Genomic DNA, 12972 nt, shown 5'->3' with positions numbered 1-12972 from the left:
CCACCGAACACTTTACATCCACATATGAGGTATTTCCTTACTCAAGAGAAATTGGGTTACAAATTTTGGGGGGATTTCTCTCCATTTACCCCTTGTAAAAATTCTAAAACTGGGTCTATAAGAACATGCCAGTGTAAAAAAAATGCAGATTTTGAATTTTCTCCTTCACTTTGCTGCTATTCCTGTGAAACACCTAAAGGGTTAACACACTAACTGAATGTCATTTTGAATACTTTGAGGGGGTGCAGTATTTATAATGGGGTCATATATGGGGTATTTCTAATATAAAGGCCCTTCAAATCCCCTTTAAAACTGAACTGGTCCGTGAAAAATTCAGATTTTGAAAATGTTGTTAAAAATTGGAAAATTGCTGCTGAACTTTGAAGCCCTCTGATGTCTTCCAAAAGTAAAAACATGTAAACTTTATGATGCAAACATAAAGTAGACATATTGTATATGTGAATCAATATATAATTTATTTGGTATGTCTATTTTCCAGAGAGTTTCAAAGTTAGAAAAATGCAAAATTTTCTAATTTTTCATGAAATTTTTGAATTTTTCACCAAGAAATTATGCAAGCAGCGACAAAATGTTACCGCTATGATAAAGTAGAATATGTCGCGAAAAAACTCGGAACCAAATTCATAAGTAAAAGCATCCCAGAGTTATTAATGCTTAAAGTGACAGTGGTCAGATGTGCAAAAACAAACGCTCTGGTCCTTAAGGGGAAAATGGGCTTGGTCCTTAAGGAGTTAAGGACCCAGCCAATTTTCGTTTTTGGACTTTTGTTTTTTCCTCCTCCACTTCTAAAAATCATAATGTTTTCAATTTTGCACTTACAGACCCATATAAAAAAAAAAATTTTTTTTAAAGTAAAACATTTGATTTGTTTCAGAAAAAAGTGTATTCATATATGCATATTTAAAAATGTTGCTAAACCACCCTATATGTGAGTTTGATCAGCAAAACAGTAAATCTTTATGAAATTATTTTACTTTCTAATGTAGGTTGCAGTTAGTAGGTTCCCAAACTATGTTATGGGGCTCAGATTGGTGGTAGAAAGTGATATTAATGAAAATAACGTGTGAGCTTTGACATTTTATCGCAAAGAAAACAAAAACTAACTTTTATCGTAAATACATTCATGTTATTCAGTGTGCAATGTCAATGTAGAGGCCCAGTGCTATCTGACATTTAAACTACATAGGGCTGGGATTCATCAGTATGTGTCATATAGATAGATAGCACAACTACGGGTGCATGCTGCTGTGGCAAATACAGAGTATACAAAAAAGAAGGTTGCAGCAGCACTCTTGGCAAAAAAATGGAGGCTCTTGTTTTTGCTGTGCAATTTAGGGGCAGTGTCACCCTCTTTAGCCGTGCACCCCTCCCTGTTTCACAGGAGGTTTTTTAAATTGATGGATCCAGCATGTCACCCAGTCAGAGGCTATATGCCCAGCAGAGGCTATATGCCCAGCAAATGAGGCCACCTCCGCGTGGTGGATGGGGGACATATTTTGATGATAAAGTGCGCTAAAAGACTCCATTTATTGACCAAGAGCGCTGCTGCAACCTTCTTTTTTGTATACTAGATAGATAGAGATATATAGATATATTTATATATATATATTTAGATATGTATAGAGAGATAGTATTTGTATAATGTATATATGCATTCATTTAACAGGTTTTTTTTTGTCTTTGTTTTTCATAGAATAATAAGAGAACATGGCCTTATAAATCTAAGGAAGTTTCAGAGTAAGTAGTTATTGTTTAAAATCTCCAAATTCTTAATGTTTCAATTTTTTAGGCACTTTAGGTGTTGGCTAAGCTTTCAGATAACAGCTGTTCCTCCTAAGCCACTGATGCCTAAGCTGGCTTAGATAATGATACAATCTTAAAGAGGTTATCCATGATTTAAAAAAATAAATAAATAACACAGCTTCTTTCTTCCATAAACAGTGCCACTCTTGTTCTCAGTTTTACATGGTATTGCAACTCAGTTCACCTAAAGAAAATAGAGCTGAGTTGTAATACGCAAAAACAAACCCACAAGGAAAATGTTGGGCTAGGGGCCCAATGTCAACCCAAACACCAAACCCTGTAGCCCATGTAGGGTAAAAAGAAAACCCTATTCGATCAACCCACCCTAAAATGTAACTTTTAGTTAACCATATTAAAATTTCTGGTGATCAATACAAAAAACAAAGGCTAATTAGTTAATTTCTTATTGTCTCCATGCTGCAAACAAAAATAACTAACACTTTAACTCACTTTGCGTTGCTTCCTCGTAGCTTCGGGATCAGGGCATCCCATCTCCGGCCAGTTTCCGCTGACAGCTTGCTTTAGTGGAGCAAGCCGGAGCTGTAGGCGTGACGTCACAGTGCCACACCACCAATCACTGTCCGCAGCACTGTTCTGCCTCGGCCGGTGATTGGCGAGCCCCACTGTCAGTTCCCTTGGCTGTAGACCCTATACTCTGCAGCTTAGGGAAAGCAGTGTCATCAGCCACGGACAGGCACCTTGATAGCTATGAGGGAGCAGACAAAGGTAAGTCAAAGTGTTTATTTTTGTATGCAGCCTGGGGACAATAAGAAAATAACTAATTCCACTTCATAACCCCTTTAAGAACCAATAGTCCCTGTGTGTCAGTATAACCAATAACTGATTTTATACACCCCCAATTTTTTTACTCTTAATACTGTATAACAGCATCTGCTGTCTGCTGCTTAGTAACACAGGCTACACAGTGAATAAAATTATATTATGCCTCGTCAACATTTTTCACTGTGACTGAGCACTATAAGTAGGGTATAGGAGTAATTAGCTCATATATCCTTCTAATGATGCTTGTTCAGAGTGAAACATGTTGAGGGCTGCATTATATAAGCGGCAGACACTTACACAGAAAGTCTAAAAAAAAAAAGGGGTTTTGTCCCCTGATATAACAGCAGTCATTGATTATATTGACACACAGGGACATTGTGTTCTTAATCTTTTGTATTGATCAAGAAAACTCATTTTAAAATGATTAAATAAAAAGTTTTAGGGTGGGTAGATTGAATAGGGGTTTACTGCCCAGGCTTAGGTCTACAGGGTTTGCTGGTTTTGAGTTATAATACCATGCACAACCTGAGGATGGGAGGGGTGTTGATTTTAGAAGAAACAGATGTTTTTTCTAACCCTGGATGACTCGTTTATTAGGGAGGGGGAAATAAGTTGTTGCCATACACCTCTCCCAACAGATTAGGAAGGTTGTGGTGCATTGAACAGAAGTTCATTTAATTCATGCATTATTTTATTCTTCTTAACATTTGAAGTTAGCCAAAGGCTCTGGACACTCTTATACACATTTGATGACTCTGCTGACTTTTGTGTAATATATATGTTTCTGTAACGTTAGACTTTTAGTGAGCTGATAACAGACATTTAAGCACACAATACTGTAAGAGTTTATTCACCCGTTGTGATTTTCTACAAAATAACCCTACATTTATTTAGTTTCTGCTCTGCATGGGCCTTCTATCTGCAGGACATAAAATACAGTGCAACATCTGGTTATTGCAGCATACTGGGCAGTATGTGTGGCTTGTTTGTCGCCATTACAGGTCTACAAAGCAGCTCCTGTTTACTCTGTACAGTACATATGAACTACATGCATACACTGTGCTCCATTGTTAATAAAAGGGTTAAAGGGGTATTCCATTCTTATGCTACAGGGGCTGTAAAGTTAGTGTAGTTCATAATATGGTGTCTGTACCTGTGTGTGACGGTTTTCTCACAATTCTTCTCAGATTTTCACCCCAATATTTATTTTTATCAGCATACAAAAATGACTGTTGTCTCAGATTTTCCCAGCTTGCAATGCGGCCGAGACCTGACTCACTAGTCAGCTGATGACAGAGAGCCTGTCTGCTTCAATGGGTGGAACGATCACTTGGTGGGAGAGAGATCAATCTGCAACTAATGCAACGGCTGTAGGCAACCCTGATTGAAAATCACAGGTCTTTTGTTTCAATGGGTGGGGTGGCTGATGTGTGGGAGGGAGGAAAATGGAATTGGGGGATTTGTAGTAAAAAAAAGAAGAGTCAAACAGGAAATACCATTTCACAAAAAGCTAGCCACAATGTTAAGGTAATCTCATGACATAGTCATTTAGCCCCAAGACAGATCCTTCCTAAGCATGTCCATTACTGCCTGCCAGGTACGTACTAAAATCACCTTATGGTGGATAACCCCTTTAAATAAGACTGCACTCGCCTAAAGCCCTGATCTGTGTGAAGAGATTATTATTCGGGTGAATACAGCTCACATTAACTGTGGAACACAGTTTCGGTGTGTAGTGTACATTGTTTAGCGGGGTTGTACTTCAAACTCTGGGAAGAGAAAGGGCTTGGGTTGAGTGCAGCAATATTGATCATCTTTCAATATAAACTTGGTATACTTACTTGTTCCTAACAATGATCGGGTATTACGTAATTGGAAGAAAGATTGTCTAGACATTCAGGGGCCCAGATTTATCAAACTATGTGAGAGTAAAAGAGGAGTGATTTTCCCCAGCAACCAATCACAGCTCTGCTTTCACTTTACCACAGCTCGTTAGCTGAGCTGTGATTGGTTGCAGTGGAAAAATTACTCCAGTAAACCTGTCGTTTTAAACAATCCATAACCTACATTTGATTTTTTTCTCTGTTGTACCATTCCTGTTTGTTTATTTATTTATTTATTATTATTTTGAAAAATTACAATATATAACAAAGGAAATTAAGTTTTATCATGACATTTTTTCTTATAAACCTAGTACATCTATCAGTGTCAATACTCTCAATGTAAATGTCAAACATGCATTACAAGAAAAAGGAGGAAACACTCTGTAACAATTTGTCAACTACTACTTTAGTAACGCTACCCTTAACTATTCCTTTTATAACCACCACGCCAGACTTTTCCACTTATTTCCAAACTTATTTTTAAGGCCTTTGGTGAGATTTGTCAAGCTGGCTTATAGTAAAATTCTTTGTTGCCTATAGCAACCAATCAGAGCTGGACTTACATTATTCTAGATCAGTATCAGAAATTAAATCTGCGCTGATTGTTTGCTATAGGCAACAAAGAGAATCTTTCTATGGGACAGCTTGATAAATCCACCTTATTCTTAATCCTTTATTATATCTATAGGCCTATGCCTATGTTCCTTTACTAAAAATGACTCCTTACCAAAGAAAAAAAAGCCCTAAAAGTGTCACCCTTTCTTGCAGTCTTCTGTGCACTGCCTATCACTAGCAGCAGAAAGACCAATATAGTCACAGGAAGTGGGGCGTGTGTCTAACTGTAGGCTCTCTGCTGTGCTAAACACTGTTCCCATACAACCTGAGCCTGGCAGCCTCCCCCAGATGGCCCACACTGTGCCTGTCAGGTAAATCAAGGCTTTCCTTATCTCTTACTATCCCCTGGACAGCTGTCAATTGCATATACTTGTGTTCCTATTATCTACACAAAGATGGTTTCTGAATGCAATCCCCTCTCCCCCTTTCCTGAACTTGGTACCATCATCATCAGCAGCAGCAGTTATCTGCTTAAGCCAACGTTGTTGGACTGTTAGACCTTGCAAACCCAGTGCCTCAATAACCCCCATTACCTTTCCCCACATGCTATCTATAGTGCAGATCATCTCCCAGCCCACAGCCCTGTGACCTGCGATCACTAGTTTGAAGTGCACGGCATTGTGCCCAACTCCCTGGCCATTTTCTTTTTCTTTAAAGGGAATCTGTCATCAGCGTCATCCGCACTAACCTATTGGCGTAGGCTTGTATTGCAGGTGATGCTGATGATGATGGTACTTAACAGTTGATGATCGGTGCCTCAGTTTCCCTGATATTTCCAATTTTATAGATATGCAAATTAATGAGCTCGTGGACGTTGAGATGTTCAGCCCAGATCTTCATAGTAACACACTCCTCCTTGTTCTGATCCCCCTCCGCTGAAGAATAGATCACCACTCTGCTTCTAGACTCCTCTCCTCAGCTGGGAAATCTCGCGAGCAGAGAAATTTTACTTCATATAGCCTGTCTGCAACGATTACGCAGCCGTGGGTGCAGACAGTATGAAGTAAGGGAAAGAGTATCGGCACAGGGGAGAAGGGCAGCTGCATTATTTATATTTCATGTCTGCCTATACCCACACTAGTATAGATTAAAAAGCTACCAGCCACAATGTGAATGCCCACTCCTGTTTGTATATGCTTACTTTGAGAGGAGATATGCATTCATCAGATCAGCAGTTTATATCCCAGTGTTAGTGAAATCTTTGTGCACTATGTAAATAAAGATTAGAATATAAAATTCTAATTATCGTATAATAGCTCAGAAAACTCAAGCAACTTATAGATTCATATGATAAGTCAAGTTAATTACGTTGAGAAGAGCAGCAATCTCCTAGCTCCTAGCAGGAGGCGGCTTTCCCTGACTGCCCATCAATGAGCCTGTGGTCGTAGCCCTGCGCCCAATTCAAGATGGAACATCTTGGGGTCTCTTCTATTAGACAGATTGGGCATAACAGGAAGTGAACTGCAAATTCAGTGTGAGGGCAACCCCTTGTAGCTCAAACTTTAGACAAGATATTTTATGAAAGTAAAGTGCACTCCAGTTAATGCTAACATATACCATTGAATGAACTTAGAGGGGTACTACGATGGGAAAAAAAATTCAAGTCAATTGGTGCCAGAAAGTTAAACACATTTATAAATTACTTGTATTAAAACAAATCTTAATCCTTTCAGTACTTATCAGCTGCTGTATACTACAGAGGAAGTTGTGTTGTTTTTTTCTCTCTGACCACAGTGCTCTCTGCTGACACATCTGTCCATGTCAGGAACTGTCCCGAGCAGGATAGGTTTGCTATGGGGATTTGCTCCTACTCTGGACAGTTCCTGGTGTAAACAGAGGTGTCAGCAGAGAGCACTTGTGGTCAGACAGAAAATAACAACTCAACTTCCTGTGGAACATACAGCAGCTGTTAAGAACTGACAGGATAAAGATTTTATAATGGAAGTAATTTACCAGTCTGTTTAACTTTCTGGAGCCAGTTGATATGAAAAAAAATATTTTTTCCACTGGTGTAGCCAGTGTATGAAAAGTTTGGGACCATTTAAAGGGGTTTTACCACAAATATGACCATCTCCAGCCTGTTTTCAGCCAGTGGAGATGTTCGGGTGCCAAAAACATCCTTGTTGGTTGTGTTATGCAATTTCTTATTCCCTTTGACATTACTTGGGAGTTGCCCAAACAGTGTAGCCCCAGTGTAACTTTGAGACAAAACACCCATTTTAAGTGTTTTTTTTGTTTTGTTTTTTAAACCACTGCAGTTTACAAGATAACACACATTTATTTAGTTATTCCATTTTTTGCCATTAATTAGTTGCTGTATCCCAGTAGATAAAGAAAGGTGAGAGAAATCGGTAAATTGTTTTTCAGAATTGTATCTTTTTAAGTTGCTCTTTTCGGTCTGCTATGTTCCTTGTAGCTATACTCTTCTTCTTAGGATAAAGGTACTGTAGAAATGTTGAGGCTGGGAATAAATAGTGTACTATGAAATGGCTTACTATTATGGAAAAACCTGATAAATGTTATGAGGACACAATAAATTCTATACAGATCAATTCGCACTTGGGTGTGTGCATATATAACACATGCTCTCCTTGGTACTGTTCCTATTATCTATAGCAATGCATTTTACATAAAACAGTGTTTCATGTTTGATATTTTACATTTTATTTTATATGAAACACTTCACTACTAAAAATCCTTTAGAAAAATGGACAATATCACCCAAAGGTGGTCACTATGTGCACTTTCAGTATCAATTATAGTTCACTCTTAGTTAGCAAAGAGCTAAAGAGTTGACATCTCACATGAGAAAAAACAAAGGCATCCAAGAACGCTGCTGCCGTTGCAACACTTTTCAAGGCTACCTACAGCGACTTGAAAAATGATCAGTGGCTCTCCCAAGCTTATTGAGGTGTTTCATATAAAAATATAAGGTATTAAAAACAAAATCCTTGTTTGTGGATAAATTGTTGCTGTTGTCACTCCGGATTCCTCCCTGCTCAGCATGCCTGCATAATGCTAGAGGCCTAGAGCTTGAGGACGATCTGCTTCTAGCATTACACAGGCACGCTGAGCCAGGAGGCATCTGGAGCAAGCATTTGCTCAGTGAACTCACCACAGGCACAGAACAGATGGAGGGTGCATGTGCTGAGGACCTGTGTGTCAATCACACAGCAGTCTCAGCATTGACATAAAGGAGATAGGTGTGGAGTCTGCAGGGCATTGTGAACCCTGTCTGCGTCTATCTGACTGTTAATGACCACATTTTTAGAATGTTTAAAACTGCTATCTGAGCACTTAAAATCAATGCAATATTTATTATTGTGTAGGTAACATAATTAATGCAAAGAGTAAAAGTGTGCTACAAAACTAGCAAATCAGTCACAGTCCATGAAATATTTTCCAAACAGTAAACATAAATAGATACGATCACTCTTTTTTTTTTTTTTTAAGTATTTATTTAAGTTTTGCATATAAGGTTAACAAACATCACCAACGGCGAAATAACACATACAAAAAGAACAGTACCTCCCGAAGGACCCAGCGCACCCAACAACCAATACTAATAAAACAGGGTTAACCAGAGAGTATCACGAGGTACACGGAGGCTACACCGAGGCCCCAAGAGGGAACCCACGCGAACCAACAGCCAAGCACACATCCACGCACACATCCCGGTACCCTCCAAATTTAACTCCATGGCCCTCATTTACTTAGAAAATCGGGTTGTAAGTCTATCTTGCTTTCTTACCCGACTGCTTTTTTCCCCTTGTATTTATTATTATGTCGCATCCTGTTTGTCGCACTGGGTTTTGTAGGTTTTGGTTTCCAACTCCTCTGAGTTGTCGGGAAAAAATCCACAACAATTCAACAAATTCGGGTTGGAAACCTTTATAAATACTTGGGAAAGCTCAGAAATGTTGGGTTACACCCCTTTTTCGGGTTTGGGAGAATCCACATCGGGTCCGTCGTGAAAAAATTTCGCATCGTGTCGCAGACTGGCGCACAATGTCTGCGACATGGCGCAGACAAAGATGTGCCAAAAAAAACTGACAAAACAAGTCGGGTTTACAATAGTAAATGAGGGCCCATGAGTACCCCCAAAAACTGCCCTCCTGTAATCCATGTAGGTGAGACAGATGAATGTTCCCCCACAAGGGTGCCCTAGGAGATACCAGAGGCAGTGGAAATTTATCAGACACCACGGACCAAACCTTAGCCACAGTTAACAGAGGAGTAGGGAAGGAGAAACTAGGGTGATACCTGTAGAGTGTATTGGTCAGAGCCTCATATGATCCCATTAGCGTCCCCGCCAGGGCTGTCGCCGAGTTCGATAGATCCAGGTCGATCCACCACGCTGCATAGACCAACTGAGAGGCAAAAAAATAGTTATACATAACTGGGGCAGCTAATCCACCCCGCCGCTTTGGGGCCTGGAGCAGGGCCCGACCGAGCCTGGGAGGCTTTCCCTGCCAATAGAAGGATCCCAGAGCACTGCACAGCGAGGTAAAATACTTCCTAGGGGGAATGATGGGGGACAGGTGAAACAGATACAGAAACTTAGGGAGATAAATCATTTTAAAGATATTAATTCTGCCTGCCAGGGAAAGGGGGAGGGAAGACCATGCGAGCAGTCGCTCCACAGTGGAGTGCAGTCCCCAAGTTAGGAGTCATATAGTCTAGCAGGGACGGAGTAACCTCCACTCCCAAATATCGAAAACGAGGAACCACCTGCACCCCAGCCGGGAGAGAGGGCGGCAGAGGGATCCCGGAGGAGAGTGCCATTAGGGAGGACTTAGCCCAGTTAACCTGTAGACCAGAGATTACCCCAAAGCGGGTAAGCAAGTCCATAAGGGACAGCAGGGAGCCCTCCGCATCTGCCATATACACCAAAGTATCATCAGCATAGAGGGAGACCTTTTCAACTATAGTCCCCCTGGGAATGCCACAAATACTCGTTCCCTCCGTATAGCAGCTGCCAACGGCTCTATCGCCAGCGCAAAAAAGAAGGGAGAAAGCGGGCACCCATGTCTCGTCCCCCTACCCAGAGAGAATGGGGCTGAAATGTCTAAGTTTGTATGGATCCTAGCCCTAGGCTTATCATAGAGCAGGCGAACCCAGGCACAAAATCGGGGGCCAAACCGAAACGCCCCCAACACCTCCCATAGATAGGGCCACAAAACCGAGTCAAAGGCTTTGTAGATATCCAGACTTACCACCACACCCAAGGGAAAGCCCCTATCCACCGCCTCTATGTTAAGTTGCAAACGTTTCACATTCACATCTGTAGCCCTGCCCGGCATAAACCCCGTTTGGTCAGGATGAACGATAGCACCAATGATGCCATACAATCGGGTGGCCAGAATTTGAGCCATAAGTTTAATATCGACATTCAGAAGGGAAATAGGCCTATAGGAGCCAGGGAGCACTGGATCCTTCCCAGGTTTAGGGAGTACCACGATGAGCGCCTCCCTCATAGAATCTGGAAGGGAGTCGGCATCGGCTATAGAGTGGAACAATTTACACAGAATAGGGGCCAGGTGCTCCTCATTCATACTGTACCAATCACCCACCAGCCCATCCAACCCCGGAGTCTTTCCCCCAGGAAGATCCTTAATAGCCTGAGCTACCTCCTCCACAGTAAAGGGGGCATCTAATGCCTCCGCCTGAACCCGTGTAAGCGAGGGAAGAGCAAGGCCTTGAAAGAAGGAGAGAATCTCCCCCTTACAGGGCACCAAGGGGGCAGCATATAAGGAGGAATAAAAGTCCTGGAAGACTGCATTTATCTCAACTATCACCCCATCACTTCTCATAATACAAGGAATAGAGGCCTTTGGGCGGGAGGCCCTAGTCAAATAGGCCAATAGTTTACCATTCTTATCACCAAAGGCAAACAGAGCAGCCTCCCTATCCGCTAACTTCAGTTGAACCCTGTCTTTCTGGACGACTAACAAGGAACGCTGAGCCTTGGCCCACTCCCTTTCGACCTCAGGTGACGGATTCCTAAGATACTCAGCCTAGAACCCCAACCTTCTGCAAGAGTGCGACCTCCGTAGCCGACCTACGCTTCCGCTGACCCGCCACTCCTGCAATAAAGCACCCCTTATCGTGGCCTTGTAAGCATCCCACTGAACCAAAGCATCTGGAAAGTCGGTGTTATGCTCCCAGTAGTTGGCATGAGCTACCCCCAAAGCCTCCACTACCGCCTCAGCCTGTAACCAGCCAGGGTGCATGCGCCATATACGGGAAGGGGGGGCATGGCCTAAATGGAGAACTACAAGCAGGGCAGAGTGGTCTGAGATCCCCCTAGAGGTGTAGGAAACGTCTCTTACCAGCGGAAGAAGATCCTCGGATGCCAGAGCCAGGTCAATGCGGTAAAACGACCTATGGGCCGCAGAGTAAAAGGAGAATGAGGACCCTGCAGGGTACTTCCATCTCCAGAGGTCGGTCAAGCCCCACGCCAGCCGCCAAGTATTGAACGCAGAGGAGCCCTGATCAACAGCCGTGGTGCGGTCGAGGACCAGTTCGGGAACCACGTTGAAATCGCCTACAAAGAGAACAGGGTCAAAGGGAAAAGAGAGCAGTTCAGTAGTAATAAGCTCCAGAATAGAAACTTGGAAGGGAGGGGGCACATACACCGCCACAAGTACGAAACAGACCCCAAAGAGCAGTGCAAAAGGACATATCTCCCAAATTGAACACAGGATACCTGAGAGACAACCAACGGCAGGGATTTAGTAATAAGCACAGAAACCCCCCTAGCATAAGTTGAGTAAGTAGCATGATAACCCCTCGCAATCCAGGCTCGTTTAAGGGCCAAGATCTTCTGACCCGTAATGTGAGTCTCCTGCAGACAGATAATGTGAGGAGACTGACACTTAGCAAAATCTAGACAAAGGGCCCTTTTAAACTTGGAATTTAACCCTCTAACATTCCAGCTAACTACCTTTAGAGTCCCCATCTGGATAAAGAGCACAAAGAAGAAACAGGAGAGACCATCTCACGACCAGGACTAGGGAGGATCGAGCACCGGGACCCCACTCACCCCTCACACCCGACAAACAGACATTCACATAGACAGCATGGGCAGACACCATAGACAACACTCGTCCAACTAACAAGAACAAATAATCCCCAAAACAATCCCTGTCTAACACTAACTAAACTCGTGCAGACCTATAGCCCGAACCAGAATACTTATCAGGCGAGTGTGGGAGTTACGTACAACTTCAAACCACCTCCTCCCGCCCACCCAGGAACTGTAAAACATGAACCCCTGACCCACTAGCCAGGAAATCCCTAAGGAAAACTTGAACCTCGGACAGCTAACACTGACAGCCTATCCGCTAGATAACTAACTAAGAAGGGTAAGCAGTCCATCCGATATATCAGTCCGGTGGCTGAGCCGCTCTAGGCGCAGCCTCCGCCCACTGTTGCGCCTTCACAAGGGGAAGTGAAGAATCCGAGCTGGGTACAGCATGGCATACCGATACCCTTTGGTATGGAGTATGGCCCTGGCTTCGGTAAACTGTGTGCGCTGTTTTCTCAATTCCACGGAGAAGTCCGGGTAGAAGGAGACCCTGCTATCTCCAAAGAGCACCTCCCCCTTGATCTGCACAGCTCTCAGGATCGCATCTCTATCCTTGAAGTGGAGAATCTTCACCAGAAATGGTCTCGGGGGGCCCCCCGGCACAGGAGGCCTAGCGGGGACCCTATGGGCCCTTTCCACAGAGAAGAAGGGAGAGAAGGTGTCCGCAGGCAACAATTCTTGCAGTCAGGACTCCAGGAACGCCACAGGATCCGAACCCTCTGCCTTTTCGGGAAGGCCCACCAGCCTAACGTTGTTGCGTCTCAGTCGGTTTTCAAA

The 12972-nt window shown here is 42.8% G+C and overlaps 1 protein-coding gene across 2 annotated transcripts in view; it reads left to right on the top strand.

The window, feature by feature from the left end:
• The window catches only part of TADA2A (transcriptional adaptor 2A), an 87089-nt gene that overhangs the window by 42023 nt on the left and 32094 nt on the right, over positions 1-12972 (top strand). For both annotated transcript variants that reach the window (XM_056557547.1, XM_056557548.1), the window contains exon 9: positions 1715-1758. In XM_056557547.1, coding sequence (XP_056413522.1) covers positions 1715-1758 — 44 coding nt within the window. The remainder of the gene's footprint in view (positions 1-1714; positions 1759-12972) is intronic.

This window comes from Hyla sarda, chromosome 2 (genome assembly GCF_029499605.1).
Source record: "Hyla sarda isolate aHylSar1 chromosome 2, aHylSar1.hap1, whole genome shotgun sequence".
Lineage (NCBI taxonomy): Eukaryota > Metazoa > Chordata > Amphibia > Anura > Hylidae > Hyla > Hyla sarda.
This window is presented reverse-complemented; position numbering and strand designations above follow the sequence as displayed.